Raw genomic sequence first — 20,478 nt, forward strand, 5'->3', positions numbered from 1 at the left:
CATCTGCTCACCTCATGTGGAGCGTCAGTGAGTGGGGGTGGGGGGCACCTTCTGTCTGCTGATGGCCTGCCTGCCACACCCCTACCTCCTCCCTTCCAGTACAGCCCCAGAGCGGGACCTTTGCAGTATGTGCGCTATTTCCTATCCCAAAGTCTGACCAGGCTTTGATTTGCTCTTGCAGCCCAGTGGAAATTTTTTTGTGAGTTTGGGTTATAAGGAGAGAAAGAAATGCACATACTGCTTCAGAAAGTTTTCCTTCTATTAAAGTCAAATGAGTCACATGCACAGTGAAGGCGTTGTCTTTGCAAATTCCTTTCATCCAACCATAAATTCCTGGGGCAACATTTATACGAGTAAGCCTTTGCTGAATTTTCTTTGTAATCAGTGCTTGGAAAGTTACAATTTCTGTTTACTGCTTACATTTACTACTAAACATCACTACATATCCTTTTGAGTCACACGTGCGTGATTTTGCTATAGCAGTTTGAACTCATTACGCCAGTATTATTTGTTCTCAGTAATTACCAGGAAAAGAAACTTATCCTGCGGAAATCAGTGAATTTAATGTCCCTGTATCCTCCAATGAATTTTAAAACGGAAAACAAACATTTGAGGTTCCCTTTCTGAACAAGAGAGAACGCATGGGCACAGGGGCTGTGATTTGCAGATTATGATCGGAAATATTATCCTCCTGCTTTGTAAGTTCACATTCTGTCCTTGGATTTATCAGATAGCACCTTGAAAATGAAATGTCATGGGCCTGTGTTCAGTTTGTAAATTCAATCTGCCTCTCCTCATGCATCCACATCTGTTCCTTTCATTCTCAGCTCTTCCTCCACTGCCAGAGACAAGCTTCCAAGGACATCCTCTTAGATTTTGCTGAGGCCAGGTGTCTAAGGACCACTGGTGTTAAGCCAAAAAGAGACCATCTCATCCAAACTTTTTTCAAAAATTAAGAAATTGCAACCTAGAGGGGAGAAGGGACCTGTAGAGTTAATTAGTGGATAACTAGTCTCAAAATTGAATGTGGGAGTTCCTGTCGTGGCACAGCGGAAATGAATCCAAAGAGGAATCATCAGGATGCGGGTTTGATCCCTGGCCTCGCTCAGTGGGTTAAGGATCCAGCGTTGTCATGAGCTGTGGTGTAGGCCACAGACACTGCTCAGATCCCGAGTTGCTGTGGCTGTGGTGTAGGCTGGCACCTACAGCTCCCATTAGACCCCTAGCCTGGGAACCTCCATGTGCTGCGGGTGCAGCCCGAAAAATACAAAAAAAAAAAAAATTAAAAAATAAACTGAATGTGAATTCACGATGGGGCTCACCCTGGAGGAAAGGCATGAATTTAGTTCAGAGCTCCTTATGCACCTGACTCCATGCTATGACCTTTATACACATTATCTCATTTAATCACCATTTGCAAGGTAGGTGTTCTTATACTTATTTTATAAACAATAAAAGTGAGGGCCCATGGTCACCTAGCTGGTGACAGGAATGGGATTTGAACTCTGGGTGTCTGCCTCTCAAGACATCATTCTCTTTTAAGAGATTAAAACCTACAGGCATATGGGTCATATCTAGTCTGCAATGATTTGCCCAGCTGTAGCAATAATGTTTGTTTCATATGTTTGTGTTAGTTGAATTAATTGCTAACATTGAAAAATCCAAAGGTTTCAAATAAAAATTTAGAGATCCAAGTCCTCTTGACAAACTGGTAGATCCAGGCATGTTAGGCCTGAATGCCCACATGTCAGCAATTGATGAGGCTGGGTAGTGTCTTCCTCCGTGGAGGAACCTTGCTGTCCATTTTACACCCTTTTCTGCTGCAGCAGTAAACCTGGGTCATGCATTTTTTCTCTGCCTGATCCTAGTAGGCATCGGAGTTTCCACCCCTGTTCAACACTGTATCTTCTCGTGTTATCAGTTCAGCAGAATGGGCTGCATACTTGGGTGGTTTTCCCAATACAAGTGAATACTGTGGCCACCACACCTAACCCCTGTGGTCACAAGCAGAAGGTCTCATTGAACTCAGGGTTAAAGTTAGCGGCAAAAAAGAGAGTATGACGAAAGGGACTGAACTCATTAACAACCCCATGTTCTCTCGAGCCATTCCAACTGGCCTGGACGTGGGATTTCTGGGCCTAGATTTTGTCTAAGTCATCAAGCAGTCATCTCAGACTGCTGCATATTTGTCCAAGCGGATATAGGAATTTATGTATGAAAAAGAGAGAAAACTGGGAAACACTTAAGTTCTCTATGAAGGACAGGAGGTGAAACTAGCCTGCCTTTTGTTTCTTTAATTGAAGTTCATCATGCAGATTGTCAATTCTGCTGTTTGATCAGAAAGTGATATAGGTACTTTGACACACAGGGAAGGGGGAAAGTCCACCATTAAAATGTGGTTTAAGGCTTAATATTCACTCTCCCCCAAAGAAACTGTGGGCTGGCGTTCCCGCCTTGGTGAAACAGGATCCGTGGTGTCTCTGTAGGATGCAGGTTTGAAAGCCCAGCCCAGCCCAGTGGGTTAAAGGATCTGGCATTGCTACAGGTACAGCACAGGTTGCAACTGTGGCTCAGATCTAATCCTTGGGAACTCCATGTGCCATGGAGTGGCCAAAAAAAAAAAAAAAAAAAAAAGGAAACTGGATTAAGAAGGGAGCTTCTGCCCAAATGCTTCTATGTAGGAATATGAGTCCTTAAGTAACATGTATCTTGGCATCACCTGGCATGACTGACACATCACTTAAAATCATAGTTACAAGCACTTAAGCCTAACAGAAAATCTGTAAATGTGTAACTACATGTCCTTCTCCTCTGCAGGTTATTTTTGAAGTTGCCTTCAATGGTCCCAGAGGAGGGTATGTGGCCGTGGATGATATTTCTTTCTCTCCTGTGCCCTGCCAGAACCAGACAGGTAAGCTTTCTCTTTTTCTGCTTCCCCACATTTGGAATTTTCCTTTCTCAGTAGATGCCTGTAGTTGTGACTTGCTTTAATTCCTTCTAATTTCCTCAACTTTCCTGTTATCTCATCCTTTAAAAAATCATTTTCTGGTATATTATTCTTTTTTTCCCCTCCCGGAGTGAATCTAATTTTTCTGACATCACAGGTCACTTGTGCTAAGGAGCTTTTAGCTGCCCTACCTTCTGGAAATGAAAATTAAATAATATTAACTCATTCACACCTCACTTTTCTCTTTAAAGGGTATCTTGAGTCCAGAGACAGGTGGACAAAACTCTAAAAATCTACTGAGTAGAATTACCAAAACTCTTTCTTATGAATCCAAGATCTTAAACGTCCTCATGTTTAAAGATGTTAATGTTTGGGATACATCTGTATGATGGCTTTTGGCCTCAAAATATCTGTACTCACTTTTATCTCTCTTTCTAAGTGAACCCTGACATTATTTTATCATGGCCAGTTTTGTATTCCATAAGCTTGGTGTTTAACAAAGAGAGGAACATTTTACTTTCTAGGAAACAGGCAAGCAAACCAATTCAAAGTGCATAAGAAAACAAATGTTTTAGAATATGAAAAGTGACACTATATTAATGATAACCCAGATGGATGCAACTGACCTTACCTTTAGGTGAATTTATTTCTGTGAGAGACCCCAAGGGGATACAGTGGTCATCCATCTTATTACAGAACCTCGTTCTGGGTTTTGGAGTGTGGGAAATAAATTTTTGAAGTTGGTCTTTATAGTCCAACTACAAAGTTGGTCTCTAATTTAATGCAGTTTCAAATATATTCTACAAGCTAGGGAACTGGGAAAGATAGTGCTTTTTACTCAAGCTAAATTGTTACTCCCAAATTATAGAGAAACTTACTAATTAACTCAAACTAAATATTATTTTTTTACTCAGTTTTAAAAAAATCTAGTGAAACATATAGAACCAGACTGGACTTAGGTATTTACATATTTTCATTAAAATGATTTAATCCAAACTGTAGTCAGAAATTTAAATCTCTAAATTTAACAGAATACAGAAACAAAAATTTAAAACAATCTAAATTTGATTATGCTCTAATTCCATCAGTTACTATTTAAGTGATGTTAATAGTAGTTTCACAACCTCTTTATCATCCTATTTAGAAAGTTCCTCTTCTCGGTCCCTAGGCATTTACATTGAACATTTTTTACATTTCCAGGTTATACATACAGGCGAAAAGGTATTTATTCAACATCTGTACTGGGTACTGGGTGGGAGGAAGAGGCAGCTGAAAGGTGATAGAATCTACTGAACCACCTACAAGTAGCATTTAGAAACACTCTCCCATTTTAAAAGGATGGAGGGAATTCCCGTTGTTGCCTAGCAGTTAACTGAATCTGACTAGCATTCATGAGGACGCAGGTTGATCCCTGGTCTCTCTCAGTGGGTTAAGCTTCCAGCGTTGCCATGAGCTGTGGTGTAGGTCACAGATGCAGCTCAGATCCCGCATTGCTGTGGCTGTGGTGTAGGCTGGCATCTACAGCTCTGATTGGACCCCTAGCCTGGGAAACTCCATATGCTGCAGGCGTGGCCCTGAAAAGACAAAAAGATAAAAAATATATAAAAAAATAAAAATGGAAAGATGGAAAATATATGTGAACTCTTTCCTATTGACTGGTGAAAAGAAAGGAAAGATTCCAGCAAAATGAGGACCAGTTGTCAAAAGCTGGTGACCCCTGAGTCTGTAAAATCCAGCCACATTAAGACCCTTCCTCCCTAGGGAGCACCAGGGATTCACATTTTTATATAGTTACATTAACCATTTTGGTCTTCAAAACTTCCCAGCATACCAACTTTGCTTTAAAATGGTTTAACTGCATGATCAAAGTGTTATGCTTGAGAACCAGGATTTTGGACTTACATCCCTACTCTGTCATGTGCAAGCCGTGTGACCTTGAGTATGTTAATTAACCTCTCTGAGACTCTGCTTCCACATTTATGGGACAAGAATGGAAGAATCTATTTCGTAGAGTTGTCGGGAAGATTGATGAGTTAATATCTCTGACAGCCTAGCAGAGTATGGCACACAGAAAATGCTTGGTCATAAGACCTAATATTATGTACTTAACTTTCAAAATACTCCCATCCATTCCCCTAGAGAACAGAGGGTCAGATTGAAACTAAAAAGGACCAGTGAAGGTCACTGCCTTGATTAATGTGTAAGCTGGAACCTGCTTTATGCCCTTCATTTAGCAGCTGTGGCCCAGATTCTGAGTCTCAGAAGCTGAGCCCTCTACTTTTCATACCTCGTCTTGCATTTCACAAATAGTTTATGCCCTTCTGTTTCATAACAGGTGCTAACATTTTTTTCTTTTCTTGGTTAGCTCTAGACTTCTTGTCTTTGCCTTTCCCAGCTGGATCTGGCATTTTCTTCCCTCATCTCCCTAGTAAGCTGAGATAGGAACTATTTCAACATGCGAAGCATCTTGTTCCCACCATCTGGTTGCTTTAGAGTTAATCCAGTTTCCCAGACCTGAGACCCATATCAGAGTCACAGGTATTAAGTACCAAAGGCATGACACCCCCTAACCATTCCCCCAGGATGCTTCCAGAGGACAGTGAGACGGAACCCCACCCCTCAACTTGAGTCACAGTACTTCTTTTTCTAAGTCTTTTCCCACCCACAAACTCCCCTTCCACCACCTCATTTGGCCTAGAATCTAGATCATAAGGGTAAGCTCTCTGTGTGGGCAGTAAATTCTTACCTAACAGGTGATTCCATCCACTTCTAGGAATCTTGCCTTAATACCTAGCCCCAAAACTGAGAGCTTACTCTCTGCCACATGCAGACCTAACTTCCTCTCTGAGCTTGGGTTCACCCTACACCCAGGCCCAGGTCTGGGAAGATTGTGACACTCATGGATAATACCTCTCAAAGGATGTCTACCTGGGCCTAAATCCTAATAGCAACCGTTCAGCAACAATACACCTCTTAGACTCTTGTTTAATTGGAAACCTGGCTCTAATTGTTGCCTAGCTTACAGCTGAGGGTACCTACCACAGCCTTCCTTACCTCAAAGGCCCTGAAGCTTCTCCATAGCCTGATCAGTGGCCCAGCCCTGCTCCATTGTGATTCCTCAGTCTGGTCCGAGGTCCCACTCACTTTCTTCCCTCGCCAGCTCTAAGCTGTCCCAGCCTGCTTTGGGGCTGACTTGTGCTAAAATAAAACTACTGTGCAAGTTTAGCAGCCTAAAGAGCACCACACTCAGAGTCTCTCTAGCTCTACAAGGGCTAATAAGCCCATCTCTAGGACTAATACTGAGTTCACACACAGAGGAAAAGATGAGAAATGCTCCCAACCATTCTTCTCAACCCATAACACCCTCCACTGGATTAGATTATCTTCAGGGCCTCTCAATTCTAAAAAGTGCAAATGTCAGAAGTCAAGTAATTAGCTAAATCTTACATTATGATGCTCAGGGCACTTTCTTTCTTTTTTAATATTCTCTAGTAATTGAGAACGGTCGTTTTGTTTTGTTTTGTTTTTATCTTTTTGCCTTTTCTAGGGCCGCTCCCACAGCACATGGAGGTTCCCAGGCTAGGGGTATAAATGGAGCTGTAGCCACTGGCCTACACCAGAGCCACAGCAACTCGGGATCCGAGCCGCGTCTGCGACGTACACCACAGCTCATGGCAACACCGATCCTTAACCCACTGAGCGAGGCCAGGGATCGAACTCTCAACTTCAGGGTTCCTAGTTGGATTTGTTAACCACTAAGCCACATTGGCAACTCCACTTTATTTCTTTTTTTAAAGAAGGGGAGGATCAGTTGATGCTCAGGGGCTTCCAGTTGCCTCTGATTCTTCCCTACACTTCAGCGGTGTCATTAATACTCCCCAAGTTCAACTGTGATTTCATGTGGCTCATGCTTCTGAAACAAGCCTGAAACAAAGGCTTTCCATTCACCCCAGATCTTTGGGGAGCTCATTTTGGCTCACACATAGGCCCCCTGGTCCTATCATCAGGAGGTATATACTGTTTCATGCTAGAAGAAGCATTCTGGGTGAAAAAGATTTAGGCTTTGAATTATGCTTTTGAGGTTTTCTTTTTTTTTCATCATTTATATATATATATTTTTTTTTTCTACTGTACAGCATGGTGACCCAGTTACAGTTATATGTATACATTCTTTTTTCTCACATTACATGTTCCATCATAAGTGACTAGACAGAGTTCCCAGTGCTAAACATTTTATCAGACCTTCTCAGGACCCCGGACAAATCCATTAGTAGGACTACGTATTTAGCAAAAGAATATCAATTGCATCTCAGAAAAATCTTCTCTGTGTGACTTAGTTTGTCACTATGGAGACAACTGAGCCTTGCTTACTTTCAAGTTTTAAAAATACCTCTCACCCCCTCCCACACACCTAGTAAATAGGCTGTGTTTCTCTTGTGGAAGCCCAGGTATACAGTCCTTGGGATGTCTTCCTGAGAAGTAATTTCACTGACTTTCCATTCTCGTTATAGGTGGCTTTGGGGAGTGCCACGCCATTTACCAAGCTATATGGCCATCTGTAGAGCTAAATTTCCATCTGCTTTTTCATTACCAGGTGGGAGAGGGGTGACTGAGACTAAAGACTGTCATGGGATTTCCCATGGACTCAAATCTCCATGGGGTTCAGGCGGATGTCAAAGGGTCCTGATTTGTATGGCATTGTACTCATTTTCAAATAAATAATGACTTTATCTTCATGGCTTAAAGATTCACCCTGAATCTAACCAAGTTAGCTGGTGAGTAACCCACCAGCCTCATAGCACGGAGAATTCTTTCTTTCCTCCCATCTGGCTCATCAGGGACCTCTCCTTGTACACTTGCTAGGGTGTGTTGTCTCAGATATAATTAGATTCCTGTTATATAGGAACATTTTTTTTTCCTATTCTTTTTTTGTAATGTGGTTTTATTCACTGAGTTTTCTTTTTAATTTAGCACTTAAAAAAATTCTTTACTTTTGTATCATTTTAAACTCAGACAAAATTTGCAAGAATATGGTAAAGAACTCCTGTATAACTCTTTATCCAGATCTACAAATGTTTAGCATTTTTGCCGTGTTTGCTTTATCAGCTGTTTAAGAGTAGGTTGCAGACATATGTCCCTCTACCACTAAATACTTCAGTGCATATTTTCTAACATCAAAGACATTCTCTAACATGCTATAGGATAATTATAAAATTCAGGAAATTTAACACTGATGCAATATTATCAACTAACCTGTAGTCCACATATTCATTTCACCAATTGCCCCAATAACGTCTTTTATAGCTATTTGTTTTCCTGGACCAAGATTGAATTTTGAATCCCTTGTACCATTTGATTGTCATGTGTCTTTCATCCTCTTTGTCTGTGTCAGCTCCTCCACCCAAAGGAATGTTCTCTTGCTTTGAAAATGGACAAATTGAGAGAATAGTGAGTCTTTGCCCCTAAATAGCTCTCTGTTTTATCAGAATGCTGCACCTAGAACTCAAGTGTTTCTCTAGAGAAAATTTTTCCCCTTGTTCAAAACAGTGCCCTCTCTATCACCCCACACTGATCAGAATCACTGGCCATCATCAAAAAGTCTGCAGATAATAAGTGCTGGAGAGGGTGTGGAGAAAAAGGAACCTTCCTGCACTGTTGGTGGGAATGTGTGCAGCCACTATGGAGAACAGTATGGGAGATTCCTTAAAAAACTAAAATAGAGTTATGATATGATCCAGCGATCTCACTCTAGAATCATATACATATATCCAGAAAAGATAAAAAAAAAACTCTAATTCAAGTTTTAAAAGATTCATGCAACCCAATATTCATAGCAGCATTATTCACAATAGCCAAGGCATCAGCTAAGCAATCTGTTGAAGCAAACTAAGTGTCCATCAACGGATGAATGGGTAAAGAAGATGTGGTGTATATATCTCCATATATACAATGGAATATTTCTCAGCCATAAAAAGAATGAACCAATGCCATTTACAGCAACATGGATGGACCTAGAGAGTATCATTATAAGTGCAGTTAAGCAGAAACAGACAAGTATCATATGATACCACTTGTATATGGAATCTAAAAAAAAAAATACCATGAACTTATTTACAGAACAGAAAGAGACTCACAGACATAGAAAATAAACTTATGGTTACCAAAGGGGAAAGGGAAGGGATGAATTAGGAATCTGAGGTTAACAGATACACACTACTATATATAAAATAGATAACCAGCACGGTCCTACTGTTTAACAAGGGAACTGTATTTAATATCTTGTAAAAACCTATAATAGGAAGGAATCTGGAAAAGTTTTATATATAATCCCTTTGCTGTATACCTAAAACTAACACAGTATTGTAAATCAGCTATACTTCAATAAAAATAATAATTGTGAAGTTCCCATTGTGGCTCAGTGGTAACCAACCCCACTAGTATCCATGAGGATGTGGATTTGTTCCCAGGCCCTGCTCAGTGGGTTAAGGATCCAGCATTGCCATGAGCTATGGCATAGGTCACAGATGCGGCTTGGTTCTAGTGTTGCTGTGGCTGTGGCATAGGCCGGCAGATGAAGCTCCAATTTGACCCCTAGCCTGGGAACTCCCATGTGCTGTGGGTGCCCTAAAAATACACACACACACACACACACACACACAAATTGTTATTATTTTATGAAAGACAAAACAAAACAGTGCCCTGTCTCTCTGGCCCTAGAAGATTAGACTGGTGTATGTCAGCATGCAGAACAAGGTCACACTTGGCTACACTGAGTGTGTCCCAAACCACTGCAGTCACATTCCTTCTGGACTCAGAGAACAATCTGAATAGTGAGGTTTACCGTCACTTGTTGCTAGAACCGAGGTATTCTTGAAAGAATAGAAATCTTTTATGTTCTCTTTCCTCCAGGCAATCTGAGAAGAGATGATGTTTAAAGACCAGAATATATGACATTAGAACTCAGCAACAGCCTAAATAATAGCAGAACGGGTGACAGAATTGGTGTGACTGTTTGAGCAGTGTGGTTTATACTGAGCAATGATTTTCTTCCAACAGCTCAGCTTCTACGACCAATGTCAATTATAAATAGATAGTGGCTGTTCTTCTGACACAGAGATTGATCAACAAAGGAAAACTATTTATGGAAAATATTATTTCCAAAATATCTGTCTCAGAGAGAAATTAGGAATTCTCTAAAATCCTTACTTTTTAATTTTGTATGAATGAATTTTGAATTGTGGCGAAGTATACGAATAAGTGCTGTCAGTCTTGGCATCAGGAAAGGAAATTTCTTATGAAGTCTGGTCCTTTTATTTTTTTAGAGAATGTGAACAGAACTCCTTCTTTTCATCGCTTTAGGGAGGAAAAGAACAATTTTCCTGTCATGCTGAAACATGGGTTTGATGCTAACTTGTCAGGATGCCACTAGGGTAAAAATATTTTTGTCGTGTGTTTCTTCTTCAAGCTCCCCTAGTACAAATGTGTACATATTTGTCAGTCAGTTCATGTAGTCCTTTGAGATCCTTGGGTTTGGCTCACTTTAACTCTAGTTCTTCTTTCTTCAGAGATTCTTTTCAGTGCTGTAGAAGCAAGCTGCAATTTTGAGGAAGATCTCTGCAACTTTTACCAAGACAAAGAAGGTCCAGGCTGGACCCGAGTGAAAGTAAAACCAAACATGTACCGGACAGGAGACCACACTTCAGGCTTTGGTAAATCGGAAGCTGTTGTGAGGGGATGTTATGGTGGTGGTAGGGTCCTGGGTGGGTAGTATTCATGCTCCATTTGCAAAGACAATTGTAATCATGTGTTTGACTCTTTTTTCAAATTGCTGTGCTAGCAGAAGTGTTTCCTAGTTAATTAAAAAGGCAAACTTTTGGAAATTATTTTGCTCTTCATTTTAGATGGAAATGTACCTTTAAAAATATATTAGATTCCAATTATATGAAGCATCCAGAATAGGCACATCCATAGAGACAGAAAGCAGATTAATGGTTGTCAGGGGCTGGGGAGGAGGGAATGGGGAGTGACTGTGTGATGGGGATAGAGTTTCCTTCTGAGGTGACAGAAATATTCTGGAAGTAGATAGTGGTGGTTGCACAGCATTGTGAAAGTACTAAATGCTACTGAATGGTATGGTTTTTGTTTCGTATCTGTTTTTGTTTTGTCTTTTCAGGGCCGCACCTGCCGCACATAGAGGTTCCCGGGCTAGGGCTCGAATTGGAGCTATAGTTGCTGGCCTCCGTCACAGCTGCAGCAATGCCAGATCTGAGCCATATCTGCAACCTACACCACAGCTCACAGCAATGCTGGATCTTTAATCCTCTGAGGGAGGCCAGGGATCAAACCTGAGTCCTCACGGATGCTAGTCAGATTCGTTTCTGCTGAGCCACGATGGGAACTCCAGAATGGTATGCTTTAAATTGGTTGAAACAGTAAATTTTATGTTATGTGTGTTTTGCTGCAAAAAAATAATATACATGGGGCATAAAAGCATCGCAGCTCTTGGGAAGTGTTGGATGGGCACTTGATGGGTAAACATACAAGGAGCTCTTAGAAACCAGTTTGAGCTCCCCTTGTATAAGGATGAAGATCTCAGTAAAGGCATCCCTTGTGAAGCCCACTCCAGTAGAAACTGGTGGGAAGAGTTTGTTCTCAAGGGGTTAGTGTTTAGTTCATTTATTCAACAGTTACTTACATATTGGTCACTGGGGTAACTTACCAGAAAGCTGATGAAGCTTGCTTCTGGGCCCTCCCTTGCATGGGAATGGCCTTGAAAGGGGCCCTCACAATTTTATACTTGTAATTTTGTATATTTTGCTTAGAGGTTGCCTGACTTGTAGAATTACAGAACAAAAACCTACTCTGCCCATGGCCAGACCAACCCCTGGGAGATACAATAATGAACAAATCAGGTTTGAATCCCACCCTCGCCGGCCAACCATCATTTCAATGGGCAAGAGAAACACTAGACAAATATATATATATATATATATATATATATATATATATATATATATATACAAATAGACTCATGATTACAAGTTGTGGTGTGTGCTCTGAAAGAAATGAAGTGTGAGCTCTAAGAGAGAATAGAGGAAAGAACCTCATTTTGCGTGGGGATTCAGGGAAGTGGGTTTTAGCCAGGAGAGTGGGAGCCGCCCAGACAGGAACAGCACCTATGTGGGCCTTGAGTTTGGAAAGAGCCAGGCACTCCCAGGAATTGGAAGTAGTGTGGCTGCACCACTGTGGGGAGGAGAGTGGAGGAAAATGAAGTTAGAAAGGGCATTGGAGGAGTTCCCATCATGGTTTAGCAGAAATGAATCTATGATCCATGAGGACTCAGGTTCGATTCCTGGCCTTGCTCAGTGGGTTAAGGATCTGACATTGCCGTGAGCTGTGTGTAGGTGGCAGACAAAGCTTGGCTCTGGAGTTGCTGTGGCTGTGGTGTAGGCTGGTGGCTACAGTTCTGGTTGGATTCCTAGCCTGGGAACCTCCATATGCTGTGAGTGCAGCTCTAAAAAGACAAAAAAAAAAAAAGGAAAGAGAAGGGGCAGTGGATTTGGGGCCTGGCAGGCAAGAGTAAGTATTTGGGATTTTACTACCAAGGAAATGAGGAGCCATTGAAAGATTTTAAGTAGAGAAAAGAGGGATTCAATTTAGGTTTCAAAAACATTGTTCTAGCTGTGGTATGGCTACCTGTGTCAGTTTGCTCAGGCAGCCATAAAAAAATACCATAGACTGGGTGACTTAACAGAAATTGATTTTCTCAGTGGTTCTGGAGGCTGGAAGTCCAAAATCAAGGTGCCCCCAGAATTGATTTCTGGAGAGATCTCTGCCTTGTAGACGGGGCCTTTTCATCCTGTCCTCACGTGGCCTTTCTCTGTGTGCACGCACGAGGACCCCAATAGCGCAGGAATTCAAGCCTCCTTTGTAACCTCATTTACTCTTAATTGCCTCTGTAAAGGCCCCATGACCAAATACTGTCACATTGGGGGCTAGAGCTTTAACATACAAATTTTTGCGGGGACGCAATTTAGCCCATAACGCCACTCATATGAAATAACCAAAGAACTTTTTGCCAGATTAAATAATTGGGTAAAATTAAATTATTATATCAAAGAATGAGGCAAGAAAAATTGAAAGAAAATGGATGGAGGAGGATTAGAAAAGGCAGAGTAACAACAGTAAGGCATCATCATTTCCTTTTCTGTCCCGGGTTTGAGTTTACCATGGCACTGGTGGAGCAGGTGGGAAGGGGAAGTTCTGGATCTTAGGTTTTCTTTATGTTATTTGGAAGAAATTAGAAAAAAAAAAAAATCAGATCATCAGTACCTGGGAGGGCCTGTCTCATTCGAAACCTGCTTTTTAGAGGTAGGTTTAACATATAACCAAGAGAATAGTAAGCTCTGTGCAGACACGCACACTGCCCCCAGGGACTGCCGGGCCTATAATAATCTCTCCCTCTCCCCTGGTGCTTGCAGGGATAAGAAGGAAAATCTGCTCTGGGCCTTATGTTCTCTACGACTCAATACTAGATAATCTAAGGCAGCTGGTTGACCTCAAAGCAGGGAGCACCAGGATGATTTCATCCTTTTTGTTTCATGAAAAGCATAAATCCTAATTGATGGCTGGAATCTGGGCATATGCAGTTGGTAATCTATACTGGTTTATGCTATTCACTTAGAATTGGAGAAGGCTTATTAGCAATAGGGTCACATAGGTATTTTCTATCACTTAAGCCAAAGACATTAGAAAATGCTTTCTATCTTTTAAAGCCTTTGGAAATAGTGTTACCAAATTCCATTACTTTAACCAAATTTTCCCACTTGATAATCTGGGCTGGATTATTTGGATGTCTCATTTCTGATGCACTGAATGCTTTGTCCTGTTCACAGGGTATTACTTGCTGGCCAACACCAAGTTTACATCTCAGCCTGGCTATATTGGAAGGCTCTACGGTCCCTCCCTGCCAGGAAACCTGCAATATTGCTTACGTTTTTATTATGCCATCTATGGGTTTTTAAAAATGAGTGACACCCTAGCAGTTTATATCTTTGAAGAGAACCACATGGTTCAAGAAAAGATCTGGTCTGTGCTGGAGTCTCCAAGGGGAGTTTGGATGCAAGCTGAAATCACCTTTAAGAAGCCCATGTCTACCAAGGTACAATAGAACCTTTCATCAATTTTCAGTTGCTGGACTGGCTTAGTGAATTTCTATGTCATTTTCAACTGGTGACTTGCTGTTTTTCTTCTGTTCAAGCTGAGAGCTCCACCCCCACACCCTCTCCACAGTGATGCACAAGTTACATACTTCAGTTCTTTGCAGTTTTCTGTCTTTCTGAATCACGGCCACCTTGGGGGTTTGCTTGTTGTTTATTTCTTAGATTCTTTGAGAATAGTCCAAAGGGAATACGTGACTAATGCAAGTTCAACAGCTATACTTTAGTTTGAACCCACAGTAGACACACACACACACACACACACACACACAGACACACACACACACACACACACACATGCTAGAGCTTTAAAAAGGTGAAATCAGTGAGTCTGGTTCTACATTGAGGCTTTAAGGTCAACAGCCTAAGCCTCTAGCTAAACACAGGATGGGGAAGCTCAATAAAATATGAGAGCCAACCCAGACAGAGAGAATTTACATAAGGGAATCATCAGCTGCTCATTCGATAGTGACGAGAAAACAATTATTTATTGCAAGGGAAATGCAAAGGAAAACTGTAATTTGAATTTAATAACTTATAAACTTAAGGAAGCCTTACAGGTACAATAAATTCCATCAATTACAACCCAGATAAAACGATGATGGGAAAACCCATTTTGTTTCATCCTAGGGGTTGGTCAGGAAGTATCTCTCATGCCCGCTGTACAAGAAATAACCCAAAGAAGGATAAGAAATGTTCCTTCTTCAAACAAATGCCTCATACAATTGGAGCTCCATAAATATTGTTGAATGAATAGATGATTCAGTTGATCACATTCATTAACCAGGAATTACCCAAAGTTCAGGCTCCCCAAGAGAAGATACATACCTAGCAGAACAGTAGAATCTTCCTCTCAAACATTAATGGCCCAAACTTCTCTTGGCTATAATCATGGAATAGAACCATAGTTTTGTTGTAACTTCATGTTAAAGAGATTTTGTACGCCATTCCCATCATAATGTGGCTTGGTTTTTCTTGAGCCATTGGAATACTCACCAGGACATGATTAAATCTTTACAATGATTAATCAAAGATCTTTGAAAGTATTTGCAAAGTTCTTTTCCATCACTCAGTGAGAAGTTATGATTATAACAACATGGCAGCCTCCTTATTGATTTCTAAGAGTCAATCCAACTTATGATACCTCCAGCAGAATATAAGCACAGTCTTGTAGACACTGCTTGTGTTATTTTTATGCTGACTAAATAGGTGGTGTTATTGGTGTCCCCTTCTTAATTCCATCATATTTGGTTACCGAACTAAACTGAGCTATTTGGCTCATCCCCCAAACAAGTGGATGTTTCTGGTGCCAAATTCCTATTCCTAGCCTAGGCTTTTTAAGCTTAATATCTACCCAGTTTCAAACATTTTCTGAATGAGCCTATTTTTCTAAAATGTCATTCAACATTGTAGCATTATTGCATTTTTTTCTTTGGTCTCTTAGCCCTGGAGATGTCCAAGCTTCTCTGCATCTTGTAGGGCTCCCAAAGGCTTGCATTGCTTTACTGTTACCAATTATTTAATTCTCTCAAGTGGTTATGGTGACACACACACTCACACACACACATGCACAGCAAACATGCATCAGACCCACTTAGAAAAAATGGAATTTTTATTGTACTTCACATCCTGTTTTGCTAGTTTTAAAAAAGGAGAATATAAGCATTTCATTCACTTGAGTTTATTTGTTTGCTCATCCATTCATTTGTTTATTCCTTTATTCAACCAGCATTTATTAGATATATGCTCAGTGCAGGGATATAAAGATAAATGAGGCCCAGATCCTACTTCTAAGAAGAAGATCACAGATGATGGAAGGTTGAGATACAGATACGTAAACCACTAACAATGGTATAGTCTCACTGTTTCACAGAGGGGCTCTGTAGAAAGATAGAGAAGTATGTCTACCAACTGGACATATAAAAAACAATGACAAATAAAGGCCCAGCTGAGCTGGTGTTTGGAAGATTAAGGTTCAGGCCAGGCTGGATCCTAACTCCTGCTCATGCCCCACCCAGCCCTCCCCACCCCTTCTCCCTCATATCCTCTACTTACAGAACCTGAGTTGTCGAGTCATTTTCCCACTCCGTAGGGTAAGTCCCTGCTCTTACCTGACTCCCATGGAATAAAGCAAGCCCCCCAGCAAACAAGGATACCCCAGAGAACTTGCCTTTTTTTCTCTGGCTGACTTCCAGTTCTCCCAGCAGCCATGCAGATCTTCCCCAGCCACTTTGGGAAAAGTTGTATCTAGACCCAGTGGAGGCAAGGAAGTTCTCGTAGCCTTGGGAGAGCCTAGACATGGATTCAGCCCCAGTGCAAGTGAGGAGATAGTACAGTTCAATGCCAGAAAACTCTGGACATGTATCTGAAGGTGACCTATAGATTGGTGGGTCCTTGCTAAGCAGAACCAGCTCCTCAAAGACTTAGAGAACCGTTCAGTATCCATTAGGCAGCATTTACTAAGGCAGGAAATTCAACTTCTCTGACTTATGAAACATATACAGGTAGACACATGTACAAAACAATGTTTCAGAGAAAAGATAAAATAGGAGCCAGAGTTTCTTTTACCACCACTGCCCTCAAACTCCAATTCTACTTTTTCTAAAGGTTTTTCCCACATTTTCTGATGATTTCCTCTATAATTCTAAATATTCTATTTTTGCCTTTCTTGATTTATTAATTTAGCAGTACTTGCTGGTGCCCTGCTATTAAAAATATGAAATTTAAGCTTATACCTTACACCGTTTCCTTTTCTCTTTCCTCCTCACAATTTTTAGTTATATTTTTATGTTTCACTTTTCTCTTTGTTTCTTTTATAACTTTAATTCACTTAACTATCTACTTTGGGTCCCATAAACTTTAGGTAATGTCCCTTGACACCCCTCTATGTACGATGAATATATTTCACCCTAGTATTTTCCCTCACCTCATTTGCTCCTTCCACATCTTAATTCTCTCAGCTATACAAAAGTTCTTACATGGTCATGGCTTGTAACACTGACATTCCCACAGGGAAATCTTCCATGCTTTGCCAATAGCAGGATTTCCCAGTATGACCCCTTGCCATTTGGAAGAGGACATTTCTGCCTTGGTGGGGATCCATGCTTCACATGAGTAGGGTTTTGACATCTGCAAAGACAGCAGCAATCCAGATTATTTCCAGACATTTGCAAAAGGCCCCAGAGATAATCCTTGGATGAGAACTATTGCTGTAGAAGTTGATTCTGAAAATTGAAATTGAGCCAACTTCACCTGCAGTCCACTCTTGCCTCCTCCGATCTGTGCCCTGCCCAGTAGCAGAACAACAATGGGACAGCCTCCCCGGCAGTGACCTTCTGGTTTCCTGTCACTCTTAATGAAAAGGCTCTCCTGCTCTGGCATCAGCCCCTCCCCAGCTTCACTCCTAACTCCCTCCATTCTGATCCTACTGCAGTCAGTTCTCAGAATGCACTGCTCTCTCCCACCCTGGGCCCTTGCACAACCTGTTTCCTCTGCCTGGATACTTGTTAATTCAGTCACAGCTTGAACCTCACTTCCACAGAGACTCCTTTTCCCCAGAATAAGTTAGTGTTCCCTGGACCTCCTAGGCCTCTCTTCCATTATTTCAGAGACAACGTAACACAGTGATTAGGGGCAATGACCCAGGCATCTCTCTGGTTTCAAATCTTTATTCTACCACTTACTGGCTTTGCAGTCGTAGGTGTTCTTTTTTCAATTGAGGTATAATTGGCGTATTACATCATATTGGTTTGAGATGTACAGCATAATGATTTGGTAATATATATTGTGAGGTGATTACCGCAATAAGTCTGGTTAACATCATCTCACATGGTTACAATTTTTTTTTCTTGTGATGAGAACTTTTTAAGATTTATTCCCTTAGCAATATTCAAATATACAGTACAGTATTGTTAACTGTAGTCACCATGCTGTATATTATAAATTTACAAGTTTCAAAAAGTTAGAATAGTCCTATTCTTGCTGTTACCTTGACACCGTCCCTCAAATTCTAGACAAAATCCTTAACAGTTATACCTCTAAAGTCCATCTGAAGGGAGTTCCCTGGTGGCTTGAGGTGGTTAAGGATCCGGCATTGTCACTGCAGTGGCTCAGATCCCTGCTGTGGGGAGGGTTTGATCCCTGGTCCAGGAAGTTCTACATGCTGCACACGCAGCAAAAAAGAAAAAAAAAATCTCAAATATTCCCACTTCTGTCTCCCCAGCTACCACCCTAGTCTAAATCACCATCATTTCTCACCTACTTTGTATCATTTTCTTCTTCCACCTTGCTCTTTCCACACTCTCATGCAGCAGTCTTCTTAACACTGAAATAGGATCAGGCCACTCTCCTGCATGAAACTGTGCTATGGTCTTTAGAATAAGGCATCATTCCTTCCTTTGGCTTACAAGGCCCTACACGATCTGGTCCTCTCCTCCTTCACTGACTTCATCTCCCTTTTCTTTGTTTATGATCACATAGTCACACAGTCCACGGAGTTGCACCAGCCTTATCTCTGCCCCCTGAGTCCCAAGGCATTTCCTTCACCAAGGTCATTGCACTTGCAGTCTCTTGGGTTGGGATGCTCCTCCCATAGCTAGTCAATGTCCAATGGTTCTCATTCAAGTGCTTCCTCTTAAAAAGGAACTTCCCTGAAGCCACCGTGGAAAACAGAATTAGATTCCTCAAAAAACTTAAACTAGAGTTGCAGGCATGATCCATCAATCCCACTCCTGGGCATATATCTGGACAAAACCATAACTCAAAAAGATATATGTACCCCAGGACATTGAACAGGAACTTTCATCGAATACTTTCCACTTGCCAGGCACTATGCTAAGCACTTGGCATGCATTACTTCATTTAATGCCACAGCTCCTTAGGAAGGAAAGCTTTATAGCCCCATTTGACAGATGAGCAAAGCTTGTGCAGAAAATTAAGAACATTGTTCAATAGTACACAGCTATTAAGAGGCAGAGCTGAGAGGTAAATCCAAGTCTTTTTCAATCCAGAATCCATACTTTTTGTATTATGCCTTTATGCCCCACAGCTCTCTCCTGGCTAATGTCTAAAGTGTAGGAGCTGGTAAGAAGCGGGGGGGGTGGGGGACAGCCCTAACTCAAGATAATTTCTAGCACTTTATTTTTCACTCTCACTTTTTCTGTTTTATAAATAACTTTGGCTTCTAGGAGGGGTCAAAATTTCGAGGTGGTTCAACACAAGCAAAGGAGATCTGTAGGATAGAGGGAAATATAGCATAATGCTTAAGAGACTCTGGGTTCTCTGCCATTCAGGCCTTTATAATTAGAGCCGGTTATGTGAATCTTGCTGAGCCTTACTTTTCTTCTTATGACAAATGGGTATATGAGTAGTACCTACTGCACAGGATTATGAGGCATTGTGTAAAGCCCTTAGCATAGTACCTGGTACACAGTTAGCATTTATTAACTATAGCAGGAGAGAGAGGGTGAGAGAGCGAGAGAGGCAGAGAGAGAGAGAGAAAGAGAATAAAGATTTTTTCCCCCCTAGGTCCAGATCCTCATAAGATTTCATAGGCAAAATCTCTTTAGTATGTGGATAATTTTTTACTTTAACTTTTGCTGTAAAGTATTCTTTAAAAATCAGGTCTGAAGAGTTCCTGTCGTGGCGCAGTGGTTAACGAATCCGATTAGGAACTATGAGGTTGAGGGTTCGGTCCCTGCCCTTGCTCAGTGGGTTAATGATCCGGTGTTGCCATGAACTGTGGTGTAGGTTGCAGACGAGGCTCGGATCCCGCGTTGCTGTGGCTCTGGCATAGGCCGGTGGCTGCAGCTCTGACTGGACCCCTAGCCTGGGAACCTCCATATGCCACAGGAGTGGCCCAAAGAAATAGCAAAAAAAGACAATAAATAAATAAATAAAAATCAGGTTTGAGTTAAACCTTTATTTAAACAGTGCTAGACTTTCTTAGTGAAATGGCTACGCTTACACAATCATGAACTGTCTACAATATACTCGTTAATGTTTTAGAAACAGTTTGAAAGGGCATGAACCATGAAATGGTTTTCTTGATCTCTTTTTTCCCCAGCACACTGCTAAATAGGAAGCAATCAGAAGTTACCTTGAGACTTTCATACCCTAGAGATGGCAAGGAAGAGACAGAACAATTCACTCCACAATGCTTTTCCTAAAAAAGCCAAATGTCAGGAGAGACTAGAGAGTCATTGTCAGAAGATTCCATAATGATGAAGCATAAACATTAGCTTCTATGTGTTCAAATCCTTGGACTGACATCATGCTTGGTCACTGGAGCACTGTGTATTAGGTCTTGCAATG

At 41.2% G+C, this 20,478-nt stretch overlaps 1 protein-coding gene across 2 annotated transcripts in view; it reads left to right on the plus strand.

Annotated features, from left to right (window-relative positions):
* Positions 1-20,478, plus strand: part of MAMDC2 (MAM domain containing 2) — a 163,400-nt gene that overhangs the window by 99,106 nt on the left and 43,816 nt on the right. For both annotated transcript variants that reach the window (XM_047767755.1, XM_047767754.1), the window contains exons 7-9: positions 2,818-2,911; positions 10,513-10,656; positions 13,843-14,108. In XM_047767755.1, the coding sequence (XP_047623711.1) occupies positions 2,818-2,911; positions 10,513-10,656; positions 13,843-14,108 (504 nt within the window). The remainder of the gene's footprint in view (positions 1-2,817; positions 2,912-10,512; positions 10,657-13,842; positions 14,109-20,478) is intronic.

This window comes from Phacochoerus africanus, chromosome 2, assembly GCF_016906955.1.
Source record: "Phacochoerus africanus isolate WHEZ1 chromosome 2, ROS_Pafr_v1, whole genome shotgun sequence".
NCBI classification, from domain to species: Eukaryota; Metazoa; Chordata; class Mammalia; order Artiodactyla; family Suidae; genus Phacochoerus; species Phacochoerus africanus.